This window comes from Tetrao urogallus (assembly GCF_951394365.1).
Source record: "Tetrao urogallus genome assembly, chromosome: 13".
NCBI lineage: Eukaryota > Metazoa > Chordata > Aves > Galliformes > Phasianidae > Tetrao > Tetrao urogallus.
The window spans coordinates 3,519,937-3,546,136 of NC_136826.1; the positions used below are offsets into that span (position 1 = coordinate 3,519,937).

At 40.9% G+C, this 26,200-nt stretch overlaps 1 protein-coding gene across 2 annotated transcripts in view; it reads left to right on the plus strand.

Annotated features, from left to right (window-relative positions):
- Positions 1-26,200, plus strand: part of GRIA3 (glutamate ionotropic receptor AMPA type subunit 3) — a gene marked incomplete at both ends in the record, with an annotated part of 142,461 nt that overhangs the window by 60,094 nt on the left and 56,167 nt on the right. For both annotated transcript variants that reach the window (XM_079542008.1, XM_079542007.1), the window contains 2 exons: positions 8,226-8,413; positions 26,018-26,071. In XM_079542008.1, the coding sequence (XP_079398134.1) occupies positions 8,226-8,413; positions 26,018-26,071 (242 nt within the window). The remainder of the gene's footprint in view (positions 1-8,225; positions 8,414-26,017; positions 26,072-26,200) is intronic.

The window sequence follows — 26,200 nt, forward strand, 5'->3', positions numbered from 1 at the left end:
AGGGGAAACGGCTGGAAACTGCAGCAGAGGAAGTTCTGCACAAACATGCACAAGAACTTCTTTACAGTGAGGTGACGGAGCACTGGAACAGGCTGCCCAGGGAGGTGGTGGAGTCTCCTTCTCTGGAGATGTTCAAGACCTGCCTGGATGCCTACCTGTGCGACCTGGTGTAGGGAACCTGCTTTGGCAGGGGGGTTGGACTCGATGATCTCTGGAGGTCCCTTCCAACCCCTACAATTCTGTGATTCTGTGTGATTCTGTAATAGGAAGGACAGCATTATTGCACACAGGAGCAGGCCCTCTGTTCCCTAGATAGAGTCAATTTTCATTACAACGCCCCCCTCAATTTGACAAGCCTTGAGTAAGGTGCTTAGCAGCCCACTGTTGCACCATTGTGGCTTTCCATTCTGTCTTTCTCCAAGTGATAAATAAGCCAAGTATACCCCCTCAAAGATCACCTTGTCACCAAAAGATGAGCTGGATTCATCATGTGTCATTCAGCATCTCCACATGCTCCCGTTTTGGCTGCTGTAAGCTTTCCCTTTGAATACTGGCTTCACATGGAATGTGCTTGAGTTGTCTTGCAGACATATTAGGTTTTCTTTTGCAGCCTGGTAATTGCTAACTCTGTGACTCCTAATTAGACTCTTTTTGCTGCAATAAATATGTAAACACAATTAGGTATGTATTTTTAACATGCAGTAATTAGCCTCATCAGTTGAGTGCTAGTCAACACGTTGGGATTTTTGTTCTCTTTCAGCTTCTCAATTGCAGGTACAGGTCATGAACGATTCCTACAAAATGATGCCTTACACAGCTTCATGTCTGTGTTACCTTTCGTTGGTTTCCATGCCTCTTACAAACATGGAAAAAAACTTCATTCTCTTATGTTATCTCTCTCTCAAACTAGAAAGAGAACCAAAGGGACTGTGTAGAGGAAGTGCTAAGTCATGGCTTGAACCAGTGATTGAGCACCTGGTGAGAAAGTAGGGCCAACCTGTGGGAGCTCAGATCCGTGCAATGCACCTGAGTGACTGGAAGGGTGGAGCCAGGATCCACCTCTTCCCAGACTTCACGTAAGGGTTGACAGTGGAGGTGGGAGTATCTTGATGGAGATCCCTGCCTATCTGAGGCCTTCCAAGGTGAAGCAATTTTTTTTCCTTTTGCTTCTGTGTCTAAGGCTGCTGCATTTGGGCATATCCTCGCATGCTGCAGCCTGGGACGTTGCTGTCCTGCTATCATTGCTGTGCTTTCCATCACATTGTAGCATTACAGGCAGTCATCCAAATGTGCCTGAAATTAAGGGCAGACTTAAGGCCTCATTTTGGTCAACTTGGTGGCATCTGGCAGGCTAGGCTTTTGGTCTCCTGACAGCAGTTGGATGCAGAACTGTAGTGAGTAAATGATGTTTTCTGAGTTTGCTGCTGTCTCTTGGAGCATGTCCTTGCTGGAGAATTCAGAGCACTCAGGAAATAGGCACTGGGCAGGAATATCACTGGAGTTCAGCTCCGAGTTTTGAATCCCACTGTGTTTGTGACAGTATTGTGCTTGATTTGTAATTTCAGGCTTTCAGGTCTCTGCTGGAGAGAGACAAAGCCTTTGACTCAGTGTAGAACTTGGCAAATGAGATCACTCTGTACTTAAGCCATTTAATTATTTGCATTCAGATCCTAAAACTTGGAAGTTAATTATTTTTTATGTTTGTGTAGCTTCATGGTTCCACTGCTTCTGTGTAGAAACTGTTTTCCTTTTGGGAGGTCTCTCCTCCATAATCCTTAGGCCCATGTCTCCAAGATCTCAGCATCCTCTGGTGACGGATGCCCTCACCACTATCTCTGTCATCTTTCTACAGCATAAGTATCAAGAGGGGTTTTTTTTCTAGTAGTAAGTGCAGAGATAATACCCTGCAGCCTATGCCCACTGGACAACACAATGCTCTTCACCTTTTGTCACTTCTCAGATTATATTATTGCTTTATTTTGTCTTCTGTGCTAGTTCTTCTGCGTTCTCTGCACAATTGTTTACCTGTTATATTTTCCCCAGGTAGAATGCTCTGGTTTTTAAGTGCCTTCATCTCAATCTGTTTTGTTACCCATTTGCATCCAGAAGTCTATAACAGCTCAAATATTGTTATTCACTTGAAAACATTTAAAGAATGGCAAAGCTAAAACTAGACACAGTTGTTTCAATAAGCTTCAGATCATAATATTGTGTTGAGATGTACCTGTATGTCATATGCTAGGAGACCTGTCAACATCATTGTGAAAGTCATATGTAAAAGTCCTCTTAGAGAAGTGACAGCATTGCTTGTGGTATCTTTACGTGTGCCCTTGGTTACTGTACTCTTTGCTCCCTTACTACATTACTCTCATTTTACACTGGCACAGCTGTATTCAAAATCACTGAGTTGCATTGACCTAAAACCTGAGTAAAATTTGAGATGAATTAGATGCAAGAATGTTATAGAAGAGCAGATCAAGGTGAAAAGCATTCTGAAAGAAGCATTTAAAAAAAAAAATAAATAAGGCTTTTACTTGCCTTTGGCAGATCTGAATTCCTGCATGTTTACCTATATCCCATCCTGAACAAAAGCAGACCAGATGGTTCCTGTAAATTCTCTTTTAGAGCCAAGCAAGTTCACTTGCACACATCCAAGCCGGCGTGTCTGTTTGTATAGATTTCTGTGTTTATGGGTGACAGGTTGCAGTAATATAATATGTGTACAGGGGAGACTAGAAGTTTACTGAATCCAAATAGAAGCAACAACTAACATTACAATGTGTTTGCTGCTTGGTCTAGAAGATTGTCTGCTAGCAGAACAGCAGAGTGTAGCACTTCACATGTTGGTTACCAGGCAGAAACCGGTCAAAAACAGTAGTCAAAAACAAATGGAATGTGGTTATTCAACTTTTATTTAATAATTTGAGCATACATGTTTTGGACTGAGAGAGCATTCCAGTGTAACGCTCAGTTGCCGCCTCTCTTTCTGATGATTAATTTAGCAGCTCATTCATTGCTTCTTCCCCTACTTTAATATCATTGAGCAGATGCAGGCTGTGCAAAAGGTGCTTACCAAACTAACATGCTTGCACTTTGAATGATAGGGCAGGATTTGAGTTGGGTAGCTGGTTTTTAATCACACGTGTTGTGTCGACCCATTTGCTTTATATTAGTGCTAGGCTCAGCTCCAAACACACAGAGTATCTGTGTGTAGCTCAACTTACAGACCTCTGCTACTCTTGAAAAGTAAGTTGGCATCATAGAACTTGTGTTTGGCTTGAGAAAACACTTACCTTGATGGCCTCCTTCCTGGCCTGGTCAAATGTGAGCCCACAGTTAAATCCCTGAAATTTGCTCGTAAGCCAGAATCTCAGTTCTTTGGGTCATGTCACAGATTCAAAATACAAGTGTTTGGATCCAAGCTGATATTCAGGATATTCACCAGGCAAAAACATGCTGCCTTCCAGGAAAATATACTCCTCAAAGATCTAATGTACTCATCAAGGAAAAAAGAAAGAGGGACTGCAAGTAAATAATCTTCCATTTCTAAATGGAGGTTAAGATCCAAGGTCTTACCAGGAACATTCAGAAAAGGAGTTCATTACATCACTGGTAATCTTTTCTTAGTACTTTGGTGCCATCTGTGAGGGCTCTCGTGTGATTTTACAGATGTTCCAGTGTGGTCATTTACTCATGGCATATTAACGACTGCTGTTGTCTAAATAAGTTCAGTGATGAATTATGTAGAATTTCATCTGGCTGAGCAGACTGTGTAGATGAATTTTGCTTATGGGGTGTGGGAGATGTTTTGTGAGCTTCATAAACGGATGAAAAAGAGTTAAATGTCCTTTTCACCTCTGCTGGTAGGGTCAGACATTGTATCAAAATAACTATCTGAAAGACAAAGACAGAAGCATTTCTTCCTGTGAAGATGCTGAGCTTATGTATGTCTGAGTCTGGCTGCAGTGAGGGCTGCCCAGAATGTAATTCTGTCTGGCTTGTTTAAAGCACAGATACAGCATTGCAACAAATTATATTTTCCATGCTCTGAGGAAAAATTGTATTGAATATTTTCTCTCTTTGCAAGCTTCAGTCAGCAAAAATCAAAGTACTTGCTTCAGCTCACTAAGTAGTAAGCTGGGCACTTGTTTTATTTGAGTTTTATTGCTGTAGTTTCTTCCAGCCCAGTCATTTTGCTGACAGTTTAGGTGAAGGTTAGCTTTTTTAAATCGTTAATAATTCAAGAATAAGTTGGACTACGTTGCACTTGAATATTAAGTCCAGAGTTGGTGCTTTTAGTAGGTACAGGTCAGACTGACTTGTGTGTTTGCATTCAGCAGTCACAGGTGAAGCTCCCCCGCAGGACATGGTTAGAATCTCCCAAAGCATAACATGACTGTTGTATGACCTGCCAAGTATGGACCTTGTCGTCGTGTGGCCAGAGATACCTGTATGTCAGTAATGCCAATGTGTTGGTGTCATAGCAATGGGACATGGTGTCATCAAAAGGGCTGGCATCGAATCACAGAATCATTAGAGTTGGAAGGGACCCTTAGAGGTCATCTAGTGCAACTTCCCTGCAGTGACCAGGGACACCTACAGCTCCATCAGGTGCTCAGAGCCTGATCAAGCCTCACTTGAATGTCTCCAGGGACAAGACACCCACCATCTCTTTGGGTGGCCTGTTCCAATGCCTCACCACCCTCACTGTAAAAGTCTTTTTCCTTATATCCAACCTAAATCTACCTTCTTTAAGCTTGAAGCCATTTCCCCTTGTTCTGTCACCACAGACCCTGCTTAAGAGACTGTCCCCCTCATCAAGAGGATGCAATTCCAGCAGCAGCACTTTCAGAGAAATGTGTTCTTGCTTCCTTCATAGCCACAGTCTGACTAAGGAAAAAAGTATTTAAAAGATCAGGTTTGGGGCTGACTGAGGTTTTCCTGTTGTACGTATTTATATCAATAGCTATAGAATGAGCAACCGCTGAATTTCAGTCATGGTGTTGTTGTGAGCCTGCTTAGAGATGGCCTTGTTGCTGTCATCTCAGAGAAGAAAGTCATTTTTTCTTGCCTTATAAGTATTTTTTTTGGCTTTAACATTTGGAACAGCGTAGACCAGCAACAATATTAATGAAAACCCTTTCTGTATTGCATCTTTGCATATCTGTTATGGATTGCCAGTCCTTTAGCCTTTCCGGGTAGCAATGATGCAGACCACAGAAAGCTACAAAGCAGAGATAGCTGGGTGTCTGGCTGGCTTCCTGCAGAGCGGCTGGGCTGAGAGGCACTCCTGAGAGATCCACACCACTGGGGGTGTTGGAATGAGCATCCTTTGTACAGCATCCCTGCAGTGCACTGGCTGGAGGGCAGGAGATGGGAAGGCTCAGCATGCAGGTCTGGTCACTGATGTGCACAAAGCAGGGAGCACCATTTGTTCATTCATTACTCAGACGTAGCCCTGAAGAGCCACAGCTTGCATTGCTTTGTTAAGGAGCAAGAAGAGTTCATATTTGAAGATAAAATGGTCCTTTTGTTTACACAGTCTCACTGCTTATATAACAGCACTTTTAATGGTAAAGTACAGCTGGAGCCTGGACATGTCGTCTATAGAAATAACACATAATGGGGAGCAATGTAAAATGCAGTAAATGGTGCTGAAGGCAATCAGCATAGTAGGCACCAGAGGTCGGGAAACACATGGTTGTGAAGGAGCACCTGCACTGCCTTCCTGCAAGCAGCAGTGCTGAGTGGGGTTTCTGAAAAGCAAGGGAATGGGCTTGTAAAGGGCCCCAGGGAGTTGTCACAGGAGGGGCAAGTGGCACTTCCCATGGTGGAGAAGGCATCCCCAGCAGCTGGCTCACACAGCACAGATGGTTTTTTTGCATTGAAAGTGTTGTGATTGTATTGTTGTACTTTCACAAAGAGGAGAAAGGCCGCTGACTAACCTTGTTTTTCTCTTTCTCGAAATGGTAACAACTAATACACATATGTGCAAAAACACCACCTCGCACACACGAACACAAGCATGCAGTGGGACAAAATCAGAAAAATTGCCAAGCTTTCTTCTGAGATATTCAAGGTTGATGAAGTGAGCTCTGATTCAAAAATGAAACAAGGGCACATGGCAGTCAGTCGATGGCATCTGCACTCCAGCACGTTCGTTTCCATTTATTTCGTTGAGACGGTTTGTAAGCTTTGTATGTTATAAACCAAAAAGAGCTATTGATTTTTTAAAGTGTCAAGTTTTTTACAATCGTTTTTTTCAATTCTGAGTGAAAAAAATACTTATGATCTGTGTTCTGTTGCTTGAAGAAACTTCAAGATTCATACTTGCATGTCATATGAATGATGAAACAAAGTTATAAATATTCATTGCTTTCTAGAATCACTTTTTTAAAAAGCGTATCTTCATACTCAGTGTTTCTAAGTCCCCATTAGTGCTTTTTGTGCTCTCACATCAGAATTCCTAATTTATAGCCAAGCAAGTATCTCAGGCCTAGATCTTCCTCCTACATGTAATGGAATCATAATGCTGTCACAGATATCACAGCCATTTTTGTAAAATATGATGTTAAGGAAGACCGAGTTCATTGTACTATACATATGTAAATGCCTCTGTTTCAATAGTCTCAGGGGAAAGCAGATGCCAGAAAGAATTCCCAACCAGTGTACATATTAATTGTCACCACCTATCGTGGTGAAAAAGCACATTCATATGAGGAAAAGCGTTAAGAATCGGGAAGGTTTCCTTGGGAGAGTAAGGGCATCTGTGTGAGACTTAAGGAAGCCACATGGTGAATTGTAATAATCTAACTGCAGTCTAGAAAATCACCCTTTCCTTCTTTGTATCTGTAATGCTGCTATGGTGCAACTCCTGCCTTCAGACGGCTGCTGTGGATTTACAGCAGGCTGCAGAAAATCAGACTCTGGCACAAGTTGTTTGTTATCAGCATAGCCCTGCAATGACAGATAGCTAGTGGTACAGCATGAAACAGTGAATATTTTGCTTCTCTGTAACTCAAAGTCTTTTCAGCTTCAGGAGCACAGGGGGCGGGTTATCACAGAGCATGGTGAACTGATCTGTTGAACATGTATGCTTATGCAGGTGTTTGTGGGTGTGAAGACATCCTGAGCTTCTCGAGCCTGGATGTGGATAAGAAATCCACAGCATGACCAAATGATTAGACAGAAAGTTCTGCCTATAAATTATCTGGGCAGAAGTGTAGCTCATGTGGATGTTTCTATATCCAGAATCCACACTGGAGACAACTGTGTGGGTTTGAAGGAGATGAGCTCTATATTTGATTGGCATCTACCCAGTTTGGAAAGAACAATGCAAAAAATTGAATTTCTTGAATCAAAACGGGCAATTCACCAAATTCTCAGTTACATACAGAAATAAAGGGATGCAAATCTATGTTCAGTGCCTCCCCTGCATGGCATGACTTGAAGGAAGTTGCCGTATGCAGTTGCACCATCTCTCACTTGGGGATTTGAGTTCTTCCTGCAGCACAGGCACAGCTGTTCCCAAGAAATGAAATGTTGTTTGCTTGTATAACTTCCCACAGTGCAGCCTTTGGTTGGTCCATGCTGATTCTCTCTGCTGTTTCGGCTGCTGAATAAGTTGGTATTACCACAACAGAAGCATTGAAAGTAGAGTTAATGCTGCTACACTCCGTATTTAAAAAACATTTTTTGAAGTCCGAGTGAATGTCAGTAAAATATTCTCTCATGGTTCAGGGCTCCAATAGCTGGTACAATGCCTTAATTGGCATTCTTGTGCAGTGCTTGGACCTTTGCCAGTTAATGACCCATTGCTGCAGTCTGCACAGGCAAATTGCCCCTTCTGTCCGGCTCTTCAAACTGATGGACTTTTGCCCAAGTAATGGCTGCAGACTCCTATTCTCAGCTGGCATCAACCCCAGTGCGACTATAAACATCCCTGAGAGGGTCATAATATGATATATTTCACAGATTCTGATGCGTCTCACAGTCGTATACCACCAAACAGTTCTGCTGAAGTCAGTGACTTTGGCAGTGGCATAGCAGAAATAAGAAACTGGTCCTTACGCTGTAGCTCTCTCAAGTAATGAAACAATTCCAGATTATTAGCTGGTCTGTGTCCCTTTGGATGATGTATTTTTTGCAAACACTTTATTAAACATCCAAAGTAGTTTTTACTTTTGTTCTGATTTTAAATGGCTGCATTATCTCTCCTGCTACAGGATTTTCCATTCTCCAGGCAATTATGGAAGCAGCAGTTCAAAACAACTGGCAAGTGACAGCCAGATCTGTAGGAAGCATAAAGGATGTTCAAGAATTCAGAAGAATTATAGAGGAAATGGACAGACGACAAGAAAAAAGATACTTAATTGACTGTGAAGTAGACAGAATAAACACCATTTTGGAACAGGTATGTTTTTGAAACTTTCTGGAACTGTGGTTTCTCAATGATACATTTTGTTAATGTTTCCATAACTGTCCATTCCTAGAAATTAATTAAATTTAATTAAATTAAATAATTAAAGGTTTGAGTCCCAGTGACCAGCCAGTTACCTAGTAAAGTTAAAATTCCTCACTGATGTCCACAGTTGGTGGCGGTACTTACATGTAACTTACCAGGAAATGTCTCTGTGATATTTTTTCCAAATGTTAATAATGTATTATTTTTAAGTAGGTTAAGATTCTGAAGCCTCATCCACCAGAGCAGCATTACTACTGCCAGGGTTTCTTGCAGGGAGTGCCAGGCAGATGTGGTTTGTTAAATGGAACATGGGACAGGAAATAAAAGGCGAGTTAAACAATTCTCAAATGCAAATATTGCTGATGAAAAATTCAACTGGTCCAAACGGTTCAAAAAGTCCAAACTGTTCCTTAGTGCTTTTGGGGACATTAATCCCTTCCCTCTGCACTGCTGGAGCTGTTGACAAGCCTAAATTGGAGGTGATAGAATTCACCTTTTCTGATGAGGGCCCAGTTTTGAGTCACTAGTTTGCTGTTGCCCAGCCTTCTTCACCCACAGCCGTGCCAGGTTGCAATCCAAAATACCTGCATCCCTCTCTGCACAGCATGCTTGAAGAGGTATTGAACAGATAGACATCATGGGAAGCAAAAACAGAGAGGGTGCCTCTGCCTGGGCTTGCCACCTAGCCAAGGTTGGTACAGGACCTAATCTATGTGGCTATCTATCACTGACATGTGGAAATTCATTTGTCTTAAGACTGAAAAACCCTCTGATTACGACCAACTCATAAATTTAACTGGGGATTTACGATACAGAATAGATCAAAAGTATCATTTAAATTTCATGAAGCATTAGCATTCTTTTAGAAACGTTGTCTTGTATACTAGTAGCAAGCTGACCTCACTGCTATAAACAGATCCTGGAAATGCAAAAGATACATTCACCGAGTTTCTTCCAATATATTCCATTTTGGTCCAGCCCTGAGGTATGGTGGAGGGCTGGTGTGTGGGGATGAATCACTGCCACAGGTCCCAGAGATGCTGGTGATAGACAGCAACAGGCAGAGAAGGGAGCTTTGTCTCAAGAGCATAGCATAAGGCCATGCTGACCCAAAACTCTACTGCTAAATGATTGTAATACTAACATGTAGCATTGCATTCTACACTGTAATTTTCAGTCAATATGGTGGCTATTCTCTTTGGGGAAGTTCATGAACTGTAAGAAACTTAACTTTTCCTTTCTTCCTTTTGCTTATATTCTTGCAAAAGTCTACAGCCCAATCTTTTTTCAGTGATGCAAGAGAACACCCAAGCCAAGATTAATAACACTTTGGGTCCACTCTCAGCTGGAAAATAGGCACTTTGTTTGATCTTTCTAAGTCCGTTTACATTTTATTCACTCATCTTATTATAATGTGCAAGTGAGAGAAAAATAGTCAAACCATTTCAAAGCCAAGCACAAAAGCCAAGCACCAAGCAAATGATCTAGCAGAAGAGTTGGCAAATGTTTCTTCTTTCTGCAGCCATTTGAAGCTGAAAGACAAAGAAGTTATAATTTTACTGAATGTTTGATTCCACTTTTTATTCATGTTATTAGCATCTGTGTAACTAAAGATTTGGTGCTGGGGCTGCCAGGTATCCCTGAACTCTACAATAGTTTGCTCACACTTTGGCATAGTTGTAGCCCTTTCTCTTGCCTTCAGTTTGCACACAGCCCATCCCTGTACGGTTAAATGAGGCTTTTCTCTGTTGTTATGCTCACTGTCCGTCTTTTGAACTTACTTTTCATGAAATCTTTATCCAAAATAATCTGAAGTATTTCTAAAAGATCTAAAAATTTCCTTCCGGTTGGACTTTGTAACTCAATCAGCTTTAGCCAAGCAGTTGAATACAGCTAGTCCATTGCTTTGCAATCAAACCTGTCAGACATTTTCACATGCAAGTGTTATGTCACGTGTGTTGTCCCATGGATGTAATATAATTATTTTCCCTTAAGGTACTCATGAGCAAAATTGTTTGAATTTGCAGTATCAGAAATGGATTTACAATTTTTTGTTTAGGAAACAAAAACCTGTAAGGCAAACCAAATGTAGCTTCTGAGACAAATACTTTGGTACTAATCCTGTCTCATTAGAAGTCCAACAAGTGGATTCCAGTTGTGCAACACTTTCATAGGCATATTATCCCATTTATTTCAGCAGGACCATTCACTTGACAAAAAAATTGTCCAAGCATATCGCTAGCTGGTGCCTCGTGTTAAAAATACCTTCTGGCAACATTTTCCAGAGTTTTATGTTTGTTTTTTAATCTGGAATTCAAGAGGAATGATTAAATTTCTGCAGGGAAAGTCAGTAATGTAGGTCCCCAGATTGTCAGCTGAATAACTATTGGTTTTAGGCATTTTGTTCCATCTCATCTCCTTTCCTTGTTATCTTCTCATAAGGTAGCTAAAAAATTTCACAAATACGTGCAGTATTAAACCCAGCCATCCAGTTTGCTCAAGGGAATGGTGAGTTGTCTTCGTTATAGCCAACTGTGTTTGCTGATAGCATACCATTGAGGGGAAAGATAACTCTGGATTTGCATATTTCAAATCTGTGTTTGATTGCAGTTTAGAAAGTCAGATTAGTGCTATGCATGGAATCTATAGGGGCTGCTCAGCTACAAGGCAGTAACATCTCCATGCTGACTACATCACTGCAGGTATACCCAGCAAGAGAAAAGGGGAAACCATCAGTGCTCCCTGCCTGTGATGGCACAGATCTGAAGGACAAACTTCCCACAGCTGTTGCCATAGGCTGCCTCAGCACCATTACCCTTTCCATCCTTCTTTCTCTGGACCCCTCAGGGCCCATCCTCAAGGCTCCCCCCAGGAGCAGTGCCTGCCCCCAGGGAAGGTGATTGTCTACAGACACCCTGGAGGTGTGGCGACTGCCATTTCATTCTGCAAGGACAGCACTTGTTAGGGAACCTAGATTTGATAAATGGAAATAGGTCTTATTTAAGAACACAAATCATAGCAGAAATAAATGGATCATAAACCACTGAACAATCTATACACGTTCTGAGTTTGCTATCAGACTTTTAGGCACATTACCAGACTGTTCAGCAACTTGTCAGGTCTCTGCTCCAGAAATCACATATTGTGGCTTTGTGTTAGTGCTCAGATTAAAGAAGAGTGACCTCTTCTCAAGAGTCAGGCTTGTCAGTGAGTGCAGTTCTCTTCCTTTGATGTTTTTCTCAACCAGTTCAAACAAGGATGCACCTCTCTTCCAAAGGTGTAGGCTTACCAAATACCTACCTATGGATTTTCTTCAGAGACTTCAGGTCTTACTGGAATATTTTGTACCTACCTCCAGTGACATGCAGATATGTGAGACAGTGACCTTCATATTCCACATGCCTTTAATGTCTGGCACATCTGTCCAACTGTTTCCAAGTTCTGATGCCTATCATATGAGGTATTTCTATCCTCAGGGCTGGCTGGTACCCACGAAAGGTTTTTGCCTGGTGGGTGAATGTAAAGGAAGAGAAGGAGGACACCATAGTTTGCACTCTTTCTGGATAACCTGTTTTGTGTGAGGTTTCCCTGTGTAGCACATCCGATTTCGTTCAGCATCCCAGAGAATCCTTTTGTGGCTTCATATTGTGGATAAAGGTGGATACCGTGCCCAGATCACCTCTAGTTATATCTTCTTACCTGTGGACTAAAAGGAAGCACAGAAATCAATAGTCACTCTCCTGGTTACCATCTGTTTCTTCATTTGCCCTATAGTTCTGTTACCATGTGGATCCATATCACTTCTTGCACAACAAAGCTATATCCAATTTAATCATCTAGTGGCCTCTCAAGCATACAGATAGCAACACTTACGTCATGCAAAATTCATAAGCTCCCCACACTTCTTTTCCCTTGGTGCTAAAATATTACTGTATTCCTTCACGGACAGATATAATATTTTGTTCTCATAAACTGAACATTTTCTTCTGAGAACTAACAGTAAGCTTTAGCCTATTCGACCGTGTATTTGGAGGCATGTTTTCGAGTTAAAAAATGTGTTTTTTCTTATTCCCAAGATAACAGACTGTATTTCAGACTAGAGTGGCTTTGTGTCCATTTAGAAGTAAAGCTCCTGAGGGAAAATAAGGAGGAAGAAACTCCATTTGGGATCAAAATGGTAAAACTTTACAAAAGACCCAATTATTCCAGAGACCGTGTGCTTTTATCAAAAGGGTACTATCTCCAAACACAGCCATATAGGTTAGGTTCCAAGGTAATCTCTTTTCTGAGTGGAGGCATCTCACAAAGCAGAAGTAATATTATAGCAGAGAATGCAGTCCCCAAAATTTTACAATGATAATGAAACTGTCAAAGATGACTTGAAGTAAAGCATCCATGGGATTAAGAAGGGTAATCTGATTGACTGAACTCTGTCCCATCCTGGCACTGACTGTGACTTGACATTTGAGTGTGAACGTTTGAGATTAAGAAGACTATCTCCAAGTTTTTCTCCCTCTGCATAGCTGCTCAGATCACAAAGGACTGGGCTTGCTGCAAAACAGCTTTGCCATTTGTCAGAAAAATAAATGCAAAAACACAGCATTAGGTTGCACCAGTAGTCATCAAAAATAGCAACAATAGCTGCCTATAAACACAATGGGACACTTGAAGGAGTGAGCATCCAGTATGTATGGTGTTGTATAACATCATTCAGAAAGTGGTACAGTTCATTTTTATATTTCCAGTGAACTAGAAACTTAATATTTAGGGCATTCCTTCATTAGATGCCCATGAGTATTGTTGAAACTGGGATCTAAAGCAGAGTGACAGGTCACTTCTTTCCCCTCACATTCAGAGAGTTTCAGGTTTGTTTGGGCTTGTGGGAAGCAAAAGGGAACTACTTGAGACAGTTACCCTCAGGACTGTAGCTAGCAAAAGGTAAGTAAAAAAATGGGCGTATGTCAGAACTGACAGCTGTATCTGCCTAAAGGGCCTACTGCTCTCAGCTGTAAAACTAATAAAGAGCTAGAGATGGATTGCTAAAGCAGAGAGAAGCAACATCTCGGGTTAATCTGCCCCACATGTGGCACATTGCACACGTACCTGAGGATAGAATTTCTAATTTGTAAATAGGAATGGCTCTCCAAAGCCATCACCCAGACTTCACAAGGCAAGGCAGATTCCAAATTACAGGAATTGAACAGTTTGAGTACTGGTCATCCCACAGACCAAGGTAATGGCACACAGATATTGAAAATGTTCAAGAAGCATTAAAGAACAGTTTTAAATGTATCTGATCAGTAATAATAAAAATTAATGCAAAGTGTCCTTCCATAAATGTACATGCTGACTTATGGAGAAGACCTCTGCCAAGCAAATCTGATTTCCTATGCCAGAGACATATGAACCTCAAGTCATTCAGAATTTTTATTTTCCTGTGATAGTAGCAATTACTCATTTTATGTTTGTGATAACTCATGGGATATAAATGTGCACACCAATGCACGGACATGCATCTGCTTTTGGTATTTTCATATCTTTGCCACAACATCTGCAATATGCTGTTATACAGTTACAGAGATATTTATACGGCAACCTCTGCATTGCCATTAAACGTACAGTGATTCAGAATCCTTTCTCAGTTACACTGCTGCAGGTGTAGAGTCAATCATTATCCTGAACATTATCCTGGAGACAATATTTAAATTGATACCATTCTACTCGTAGAGAGACTGTCCTTGCTTTGAATTTCAGCTAATAGGTAGCTGTGAAGGCACATTTTGCTGCACAGTTTGCCTTTTTCTGCAGCTTCAGCACACAGAATTTGTGCATTTGCGTTTGCCCTCGCAAAGCCCTGTGAGCATCCCACTCATTCTTAAGCCCATGTCCACATCATGAGAGATGCTCCTGCACTGGCATTAATTGTTACCCTTGCTGGCAGTCTCAGCAGAAAAGTCAAGCCTGAGGGCCATTTTGTGATAGCCTCTCATTGCCACATTTGATGTTCTTTGAAAGTAAATGTACACATGGGTGCTTCCCACGCAGCACTTGGACTGTGGGGACAGGATTTGGTCTTTCAATAGCTTTGCTGGTACTTTTTAAAAACCAGATTCAGAAGAAATCGTTTAAAGGTAGAGAATATTTGGGGGAGAAGGAACTGCTGGCTGCAACTCGCTCAACATGTGATCTCCTCAAATTTTTGTCCTGCTGCGTCTGTCCATCTCCCTATTCCTCACAGCTCTGGGAATCTTCTTTCACCTCTTCTTAGCCAATGTTTGGTTTTAAAATCCCTGATCGCACATCTTTTCCAGGTTTTAAAAATCAGTGTTGTATAGAAATTGCCTTATTTCAGTTCTGGCGTTTAATGTAGGTCTTTCTTCTCCATATAAAGGATAAAGCCTTTCGTCTTCACAGACATTACCTTAATTTCTGCATCTGTCTCTCAAATAGTTTAATGCTTGAAACTCTGCTTCTAACCAGAGGCTTTACTTAATTAGTTTCCAAGGCAACCATCTTGGCAACAATCCAGATGAACCAACTGAGGGGAGAGGAAGGAAACACGCTATCAAAATGAATGGTAATAGCACAATACCACTGTGCAAACAGGCGTTGTACATCACGGGAGGCAGTGTGATAGCTGTGGTGTCTTGTAAGTTCGTTTACAAGAGAAGAAGTCCTAACTCAGTGAAAGAAAAGGCACACGAGAACTTATGTCTTTTTTCACAGCTGACTAAACCGGAATTAATGGCTTCAGTGTGAAATGAATCACTGTTATCTGGGGAAGAGAACCAGTAGTGCTTCTCAGGACTCCTCTGCACCAAGATGTACCCAAACACACTTCATAGCACACTGAAATGCTGCAGTTCTCATTTTCAGGGTGAGACAAGCAACCAGTAGCTACAGCCTAATGGGGATGTGGCTAAATATGGGGCCCCTAGGTGTGATCCACAACTATGATACATTGATTGCCAGCTACAACTGGAATTGTATCAACCCTAATACAGCAAAATATCATCCCAGTGCAAATCACTTGCTACTAGTAATTACATATCCACATGTGATTCCTTTCTCTTATCCCAGCTTCACACCAGTGCAAATCCTTTCTAGTGTTTTGAATAGATTAAAGCTTGCAGGGCTATCCTGGGGTAGATTTGCAGAGACTCAGGTGCTAGAAAACATCAGCCAAGCCTGAAACACCAACATGCTGCAGGCTTAACTGGGAAGGTGCAAAACTGTTATAGAGGAAATTAGAGTGCACATGCTTTAAAAAGTTCATGTTACTATATTATGTTTATTTGTTTGACACCAGGGATGTGCATGTGTAGCAGCAATGGAGTATGTACTATTGGAAACTCAACCCTCTGGAGTAGGAATTGAATAAAATAATGTGCAACATCACAGAGCCTTAAAAACACCCTGAGCATCTTTTATACTGGAAAAATGCACGTAAAGAATCAGAATGGAAAAATATTACTGCAACTTTATTACCTCGTATGAGTTAAGAGGCTTCCCCTGCTGCATAGACTAAATCTAGTAAAAATAAATTAACTCTTCATAATCTCTTTTGGTTCATGATTTATGCACCAAGTTATATGGCGAATATTGCTGAGTGCTGTTTATAGTGAAGCAGAATAAACCTTTCAAACTCCTTCAAAGCATTGAAAAGAGAAATTGAATGCAATTCTAGTCACAGTAGAATTCATTTACAGTAAAAAGTAAAAGAAAAAGTAACCTTGTCTTTCCTAGAGAAGGTTGCACTGATTTCCTTTCCCTTAATTTCATAGGACATTTAAAGAGGAAAGGAAATGCTCAAAAGTGAAAAAAGATTGGCTGCTATTCAGTGTTTTTCAGTCTGCTTGAAGTGCAGTGCTCTGCAGTACAACCCCCCCTGCCCACAAAAGACTTTCCTCTGAGCATTGGGACTGAACTACTGCGACACTTCTGGGTTATATCCCAATAATAGTTGAAGTGATCTTGACATGCAATAATAGTTTATATAAACAGAATTCTGTTTCCAAGGACTTCTGTTCAATTCCAGGAACTAAGACTGGGATTTTACCCTGACATGCTGAATGGAGGTATGGAAGGAAAATTTATGTATTTTTAAATGATAGCTGTTCCTCAGTTTGCCTAATCTCTTCCTCTCTTCCTCCAACGTGTATGCATCCTATCATGTTGATAAAAGTTAGGACTAATAGAGTATCGTTTATTCTGTGGGCTATGAGAAGAAATGAACCTTGTTTGTGTTTGTTTGTGACTGCAAGAGTGTACTCTTCAGAAATTACAATGCACAGGTTCACCATTTTGAAAGGCAATAGGCACAATTAGATATCATCTCCTCTGTCAAAGGGGTGAGGTGCTGAAGATCACAGAAGAGTTGCTTGTTAGCAATGTGGGTATGCGGTTAGCAATGTGGGTATGTCTTCACACCAGATGGTGGGGGTGAAACATCTGATTCTAGCAGAAGAACTGGAAACTTCTGAGTAAATGTATGACTGCTGTTGTTAATAGTCTTTGTGAAAGTGACTTTAGATGTTGAGAGTAATGGAGGCTGGTCTGGAAGTCAGTTTTGATGGTGCTCAATTTGGTACATGTGATATGGATTTGCACTACAATGAAGGGACTCATAGCTGCTAACAGGCAAGAGGGCTGTCACTGTCATGGGTCTGTCTTTTGTGAGGGTAAGAGCAGGGCATCACATGCTGAAGGAAATCTGGAAGTTTAGCCATGAATGTTGCTGGAGAGAGCCAATCAAGTGTAATAGTACAGCCACGTACAGCCATTTGCTTAACTTCCCTAAGCCAAGAACCACTGATGTCTGTTGTAAAGGCGTCTGTGTGTCAGTGCAAAGCATGTGATGGTTACCAAAAAGTTCACCCAAATTAACAGAAACTCTTATTCCTATGGGCTGAGTAGGGTATCAAAACAGAGATATCAACACAACATATTTGTTCTCAAGTTAGCAAAACTTCTCAGCACAGCACGGGATCCATTTCCAGAGCCTTGACTGATGAGTGACAGTCATCCTTGACTGGGTAAAATGCAAAAAAAGTTGAGTGCTTCAGAATTTGTCAGAAGCAATAAGAACACGGAATACGATGAAGATCTTTGTACGTCTTTTATCAGTAGACTCTGCAGAGTCCCAGATACTCCAACCAAATTAATTGTCTTAAAAAATGTCATTCAAGCTTCGAGGGAAGTTTCTCAGAAAATATACAGTAAGTCACCATCACACTCTTCAGAAAAGTTTTCAAGTTATCAAGAACTTTAGAATTCCAAAGAAGGCATCAAAAAGCATGACTGCCTTCAAAAAGATGTTTGGAATCTGATGGCAAGAGTCCTTTGAATTGCCTCAGACCAGGTAATTGTCCATCACCATACCAAAAATGTATCAGAGCAGAGAAATCCCCTGAGATCACAGCTGCTGACCTTCTGGTGGTGTCTGACCTGAGAGGTTATAGTTAAGTGGGAGGATGACAAAACACTGAACCAGTAGATAGAGAAGATCCAACTGATAAGTAGAGTAGCACTGCCTGCTTACTTTAGTGAATTAAGGCAGTTATGGCACTGAAGACAAAATACTTGCTGTGGTTTGAAATTTCCTTAATTTCCTTAATTTCTGGTTAGTTTCCTGTGAGATGTGAAGACTCTGTGAAAATACCAGCATGAGAATATACAGGAATCTCTGTGAAATCAGTTGATTTCTGAACATTTTTCAAGGTGAGATCTTTATCAGAGAATATACTAGAACTATGCAGACAATTAAAATAGGGGCTCCTTCCTAAAATGATCAGTGTTTGGAAATCACTGCTGCAGGTTAACATATTTAATTGATTTACTTTTCCTGTATGTGACTCCAAAACTTCCTCCAAACACAGTTTGATTTTTGCTTCATTAATCTCACTCAAAAAGCCAAAGAATTTACTGATTCAAAAATTCTACAATGCACAGGTCTCTTCAGGGAAGCTGTCACAGGAACAACTAGCTCTTCTTGGGAACATAAGAGGCAGAGGTCTCTTGGCCATTTTGGCAATCGTCTTCATACACTACAAAGAATTTTCATTGTGATTGTAACGAGCCTCTGTATCTGATCTTGGTTTCCCTGGAATAGCTTTAAGTGATGAATGGTAGCTTAAGTCCTGATTGATTTTGTTGTGAAGGTTAGGATCTGAAGGGTGTGACTTGCAAAGAGAGATGCAGTCCTGAGAGATAGAACACTGTTCTCATCTGTCTAAATAAAGAAGAAATTCTGACAGAAAGAAAAGTTTATGTAATGAATGTTATTCAGCTTACAGAGTAAACAACTGTGATTATGAATGTCAGTTACTAGTGATCGTAAATCTCTCCATCTCAGCGAAGAGAAACCAGAGTAGGATGCTTTTGCAGAACTGTATGTCTTTTAACAACGATTATGCCATCAGATTAGTTGATCTCATAATACTGCTAAGTCACATCAAGGAAAATTATTTCTGGACACAGAAAATTCACAGAAAACTTTATTATCACAATAAAAAAAAAAAAAAATAGGAGAGAATATCATGCCCACAGAACCTGTGTTGCAGTTTGTAATGTTTTGCCTCTGTAATTTCTCATGTAATCTTTTATGCATTATTTAAAAGGATATTCTACTACACAGTCTGCAGTCTTCAGACAGCAAACATCGAATTAGATGTGGGAAAAGAAAGAGTAGCTTTCTGGAGAGAGGAGGAAGTACAGTGTGGTTTTGGTTGCCTTGCTTTCCAAGGACTAACATGTATGACCATCATCGATACGGAGATGGCCTAGGAGTAAATTTTACTCTTGGGGTGATTAACATCCGTTAGAAATACGGGGAAGAGAAACACACAGAAGGGGACCAAAGGAAGAAAAAATATTAATGAAATGCTTCAAATACATTTCAGATCCTTGCTTTTACCATGCATTTTTGTACTTTCTACTAGGAGATTCCTGTCTTCTAGGAGATTATTCCCCACGACAGATACATTGCAAAGGGCTGAAAGGTGTTTGACTAATGTTTTATAAGCCCATACTTACTATGTGTGCTACAGAGAAAGATAGGAATATGGTTTTGAGGTGTAGTTACAAACGTAAAAGGTATCAACTGCACACAAGTTAGATCTGTACACTGCGCAAAAAAAAAAAGCCCAGCAATCTAGACTGCCTATGGATTTGTGACATTCCCTAAAGAACAGGAAGCCCCTGAAATGGTGCATAAGTTAGTCTCAACCGTATATGCTATTATTTTCATCTGCAACAAACAATACGTGTGTAGAATCTTCATCTTAATATTTAATACATTCTTCATTTAATATTTAACTCAAATTTAATATAGTACTCATTCTTCATATAAATGAAATCATTGTTTACTGCATATTTTACAGCCTCACAATCCCTAGCGGCCAGATTTTCATCCCATTAATATTAAGTGAAGAAATAAATCTCCTTCACTGGGTTTGCACTGTGGTTATCATTATGAGGATTTGACCCTTTGTACAAAGAAAGTCATTTGTACCCTGTGTGGAAATGGCTTTATTTCTATGGAATTAAAGCCAGGATAAGTATTATCTGTCTGGCTGTAAGAAGACCAGTGCTAGCTGTGATGCTTCTTTTGCCACAACAGTACTGTGGTTCCTTTGGAATTTCATATGTTGGTGCTGGTGCTGTTGGTGCGATAAACATAAAAAAGATGTCGACATGCTATTTGTTGTAATTTTTCTCAGGGCAGCCCCTGCCATGTCTTGTGATTAGAATCCTCAAAGGGAACTCTTTCTTTGGGCAGGGGCTTTGTGTGTGAGTGGTAAAACAAGAGAGAAGGCACTGTAGACTGCAGTAAATGTATCTGCTGAGGTTGCAAAGGATCTCATTTTTACTTTGCCGTCTGGTTATGTGAAGAAAATCCTCTTCTGTTCTCCAATTTATCCTACTCTAGTCTGGAAAATTTACATGACAAAAGGCGATCTGTGCAAAGTAAAGACAATGAGGAATGATTGTGTATGCCTGTCAAATGCACCAGGTTGCACCAGATCTTTTGCCTTTGCACACATGACAACACTTCCCACAATAATTACGTTGCAGTTAACAATGCAGCCTCCTTTGAGAACCAATGTACAATCACTGCCAGCCCACGTGGGCAACTCATGATAAGAACTGAAGGCTTTCACTTTTATTGAACTAATTGGAGTGTCACACTGATATTCTGCTCCTTTCCTTTCTAAACTGGTCTTGAAGACCAAATTAGTCAATGCCTCTGGTCCAGTGAGGTGCTGCCATGACTTCTCAATTGTTTATTCCAATATCAAGTAGGAGCTGCTCATATCTCAGATGAGCTTTATATAACTCCGTCCTCAGATGTAAAATGTTGCTATCAATAGGGTTGCAAGCTAGAAAATACCTGATGTGTTAACCAGGAGAGCAGGCAGTAGCAATTTAGGACTGCAAGACGTTTCTTGCCATGCTTGAGATAGCCAGGGCCAGTTGCCCATGCTGTTCCCACAAAGAACAATCAACACTGAGCTGATCCTGATGATGCTGTTGGAATTTTTTAGACATGTCCATTTCTTGAACACAGAACATTTTGGCTTGTTTGCCGCTGAGAAGAATTGTGCCACTGCTTTGTCATAGCTGTATTTTGAAAGCAAGGCGTACTGGGACATTGCTGTTCGTATGGAGCTAGCTAAGCTTTCCTGTCCTCAGAAATGTAAAAGTAGACTTAAAAATCAGAAGACATGCTAATATGCTTGAAGTTAATCATGGGCTTTTTTCAAAACTGGGACCCAAATTAATGTATAAATAACTTCAACAAAGACAACAAAACTCCTTTTTGACTCTGAGCTTATAGGAAATCTCATTTTTCTCGCTGCCTTTTTAAAACCTAGGAAAGAAGAGTTCTGGATTTAACTTACCTCATTGTTCACAGAGATGCTAGAAATGGAAAGGCGCATTACAGCAGGTCAGATCTCTCCCTGCCACTCCATTTAAGTGGCATATTTCTTTAACTTGTCAGAAATGAAAAGCAAGGGAAAAATCTTTAGACCTTCTTTGTGACAATACTGCCAGTCAGCATCAGTATTGTATTTTATTGAAAGATCTAATAAACTCATAAACTACCAGGGTTTTGAGCTGTAGATGAGGTAGTCTGTACTTTTGTGATCTAATTTACTTTCTTCCTTTTTTCATTTCTAAATAAGGAGAGAGAAAAAAACCTTGATTAAAAAGACTGAACTGACCAGATCAATTCAGGTGAAGGGAAGATGAGCTCTTATTTGTTTTCCTTACAGTGCTGCCAAAGTCATGATAGCTACTTGTCTACGTAAAAATGCAATCGTATCCTCCTAGCATGTACTTTTCAATGACACCTGTTAAGCTCAATGCTCACAGAGACAACACTGCAGGAGCAGTCCTAGGCCTTTTCTGATTCGGTATGTTTTAGTGTAGGGTTGCTACACTGAAACTGATCAAGTCTAGAAGTGCTTTCCTCACCTCAGTCTTTACTGGTGAGATTGCCTTCAGGAATCCTAGATTCCAGTGACCAGTGGCGAAGGTTGGAGCAATGAAGACTTACCTCAGTACAGTATCAAGTCAGGGAACTTTTATGCAAGGTGGCCTGAAAACTGAATTGCTGGCTTTAGAGGGTTGTAATCAGCAACACCGAGTCCAGCTGGAAGCTAGTTGCCAGTGGGATACCCTAAGAACCAATACTGTTTAAACTTTTTATTAATTATCTTAATGATGGACAAAGGGCATTCTTAATAAGCTTACAGTTATTATTACAAAATTGGAAGGATTGTTTGATAGGAAGGCATGCATCAGGTGCCAGGGTCTTCCTGGCGTTTCCTGGCTGGAAAGCAGCTCTGCAGAGAAATGTCCAGTGGCCCTGTCAGGCAAATTGAACACGACCATCACTGCATGTCACAGCAAAGATGACCAACATCGCTGTGGGCTGCACAGGAGGAGCGTCGGCAGCAGACAACAGAGGTCATCCTTCCCCTGCTCAGCCCTGGTGAGACTGCACCTGAAGTACTATGTACAGTTTTGGGCCCCCTAGACAGAGACACACTAGAGCAAGTCCCACTGAGGGCCCATGAGATAATTCAGGGACTGAAGCATGTGGCACTCAAGGAGAGGCTGTGAGAAGTGGAATTGTGTTACCTGGAGAAGAGAAAGCTCAGAATGTAACTTAATAATGTGTATAAATACCTGATGGGGAGGACTGAAGAAGAGCTAGACATTTTTTGGACAGTCTCAGTGAGTTTGAGTCTCAGTGGTGCCCAGTGACTAGACAAGGGCACAGTCTGAAATGCAGGAAATCCTGTTTAAACATAAGAAAAATCATTTTTATTGCGAGGGTAGTCAGACACTGGAACAAGTTGCCCACAGGGGTTGTGGAATCTCTGTCTTCAGGGACGTGCAAAATGTGACATGTCCTGAGCAGCATGCTCTAGCTGTCCTGCTTTGAGCCAGGCTGTTGGAAGAGACAATCTCCAGAGGCCCCGACAACCTCAGCTGTTTGTGATTTCCTACATCCAGGAGTCAAAGACAAACCAATGGTAATTTTTAAAAGAGAAAATATGACTGCTCAGTTCCACCTCCCAAACCTGCGCTATTCTTTCACTTCTCCATTTCTTTTGAGCCCGAAGACCCTTCTAAAATTGTAAGAAAAGTTTAAAAGCTAAGGCAAAAAAATTAAGTTTCCTGTTTGTTATCATTATGGCTGATGCAGTGAAAACCAATATGTTCTTTATGCTTTCATTCAAAAAATTACTTCCCCAGGCAAATGAAAGAATGAAATTGGCAATGCTGATTTAATTTCTCAAATCTGGCATATAGGCCCACACTTCCAGGATGCCAGCAGTCTGTGACTTTTGTTTTAACATGAGGTACATTTTAATTATGTTCTCTCTGGATTTTCTGTTAATTAATCGGAAAAATTCAAAGAGTTAATTAAAAATACAAACTTTTTTTGGCTCCATATCAAACCCGACATTACATTCTTTTTATCTACACAACAACAATTGTTTGTGATCAGATGTCTGAGTTATTAATGATAGTTTCGTCTTTTTTTTCCTCCTCCTTTGTTCAATGTAAAAACCTGTAAGTTTTTCTTTCAGTCAAAGTGAAAGCAATATTAAGTCTTGGAAGTGAAACTTACCAAAGACATGTAGCTCTGTGAAATCCTTGCCCTGTAATCCTGGCTTTCTATTCACCACCACTATTCAATATCTCACTTTCTATATAAGCTTCACAAGTATCTAAGCAGTTGATGAGATGTATTGGTTATATTCCTGCTCTCTTCCTTCAAAAAGAAAGCTTTGTCCATCCCTGTACTCCCAGAGGAGTAACATTGATGTCTGTGATTGTTTCTGCTAGGCTCGCTAATCCAGCAGCTCCTGCAAGACGCTGGGCAGTTGGTAGAGGTGGAAAGCAAGGGGCGGGGGGAGGAGAATTGCCCTCATGAAGATTTAGGATAGCATGAGTAGTGAGTTTTAAAAGCACTGCTAAGGTCCAGTTAAATAATTATGAACTAACGTGGTTGATTGTAAGAATAGAAACAGTAACAGGTCGTTTTTGAAAGATGCTTTACAAACTAAAACAGGGCTGTAGTGTGTTGGACCTTTCTAAGGAACTGAACAGAGTTAATTCTGGACATTTTGGAGGCATGACAATAGAGGAGATAGAAGTTGAATCTGATCTATGCTAATGAGTCCTACATTTCCTATGTGCAGTATTTCTCCAGATGCCTGTAGCAGCTCCATGAATGTTTTCCTTACAGCCCCTGACTTCATCTGTCATGGTATTTTCTCTTAAATAACCACATTTCTGGATAGATCTGTAAAAGCTTTCTTATTTCTTATTAAGGTTAAAATGGCAAAGCACATTGTTGTTGTTAAGCTCTTTGTCTCTAACCTTTTGAAAGGAAAGCGCTGCCGTTAAGGTGAAATTTAAACACGCAGAGAATTCATTATGCAAATAGCGCGCACGCCAGATGATCTGAAGGAAGCCTGCACATTTCCATAGAAAACAAGTGTGAGTGTAGGAAGGCAGATGCTTCCTACCAACAGAGTGTACATACAGTTCTCAAGAGGACCAGAGCAGCAATTTATTTTCAGACTGCTGGAAGTATGCAAATTCCTACAGAATTAAATGTGAATTCGAAAGAAATGACATCTATTAAGGACAAGGCAACCCAAAGAGACAACTGGGAACTTAATAATTTAATCAAGAACCTTAAGAGGCTCTTCTGTGTATCCAAAGGCAGTGACTCAAATGTCATCTCACTTTAGCAAGGACATAAGTGGTCCATCGAAAAGCATCACCTGACCACTTGACCTGCTCTTTGATACAGTCTGTGATGCAGCTGTGGTGTGTGGTCAGAGCTAGGTTTGCTGTTTCTAGCTTTCAGTAGTTCACCCTAGAAAAGTCTGAGTTGGTTTCTGTCCTGACACACGCGTTATCACCACATTCATTAATTAAATTCTTTCTCCTGGACTTTTTTCCCCCTGATCTAGATGAAACTAGATGGAATGAGATGGATGTTACTGAGGCTATAGCCTGAAGGCAGGGGAACGGTACTAAGTGCAGTGGCATGATTTGCACAGGAGCTGTTACTGGTGAGCCATTAGTCAGCTGCTTGAACACGGGGAGTTTTTTCTCTCATTTCTATAAAAGTACAGTATTAAGTATTACTGGAGTGACAACAGAAGCACATGGGATGGCAGAATTCAGTTGCCAGCCAGCGCTGCCCTGGCTTGTCCTCTTCATCTTCGCAGAGTCCGACTGTTCAGTTCAGCCTGCTGCTTTTCTGTCTCTTTACTTTTCCATTTAATGGCTCCATTTGCACGCAGAGATAGCCAGCTGGGGTCAGGGAGGGCAGGAGATGTTGGTTTAGTGGAAGTGCTGCATTGTGCTTAGTGCAAATTTTGACTAAACGTGTAAGGTCAAATATCCCCACTTAGATGCGCTGGAAGTGACACGTTTTCAGTCCATTTGAACTCCATCAAAAGACAATGAAGGTCAATGAAGGTCACTGCGTATAACGAAGAAATTAAGCATTCATACATGACAAGGTTTGGTCAGGGCTCTCATGGCAAGAAACCCCCTGTACAATGAGTGCCATCAGAGCCCCCTGTGCCAGCACAGTTCAGTAAGCAGAATGAGAGGCTGGGCTGTCTCATATGCTTCTCACACAGCCCACAAACAGTGAGTTTACTAGGTAAGCAGATATATTGCTGCCTCATTGCAGAGCAGAAATTATTGAAGTGAGAGCTAAAATGAGTATGGTCAGCGAGGAAACACTGTGGTCACAAGGGTGAGATTGCCAAGTAAGGTCATTTCCAACGGAGAACAGCCCTGTGGGTCAGTCTGGTTGGTGTAGTGCCCATGTTTTAAAAATACGTATGACTGCATCATGTCTGTAAAGTCAGCTGTGTAATATTCATGCTCCCCATGGATTGGGCATAGAGGATTGCAAAAATATTCATTTTCTGTACCATTTTTTACTGGTTGAGACTCATCCCCTTTCTTACACTGAGTAACGTAATTTTTTTGTTCACACAGGTTGTAATCCTTGGCAAACATTCTAGAGGCTATCACTACATGTTAGCAAACCTGGTAAGAACTTTTTTCTTCATTACAAGTATAGCTAAGGTTGAGAGGGTAATATATTCTGTTCAGGTTGTGTCAACTTTAATCAGCAGTAGAGAAAATGCCTGAGTGACTTCTTGGATTATGAGAAATAAC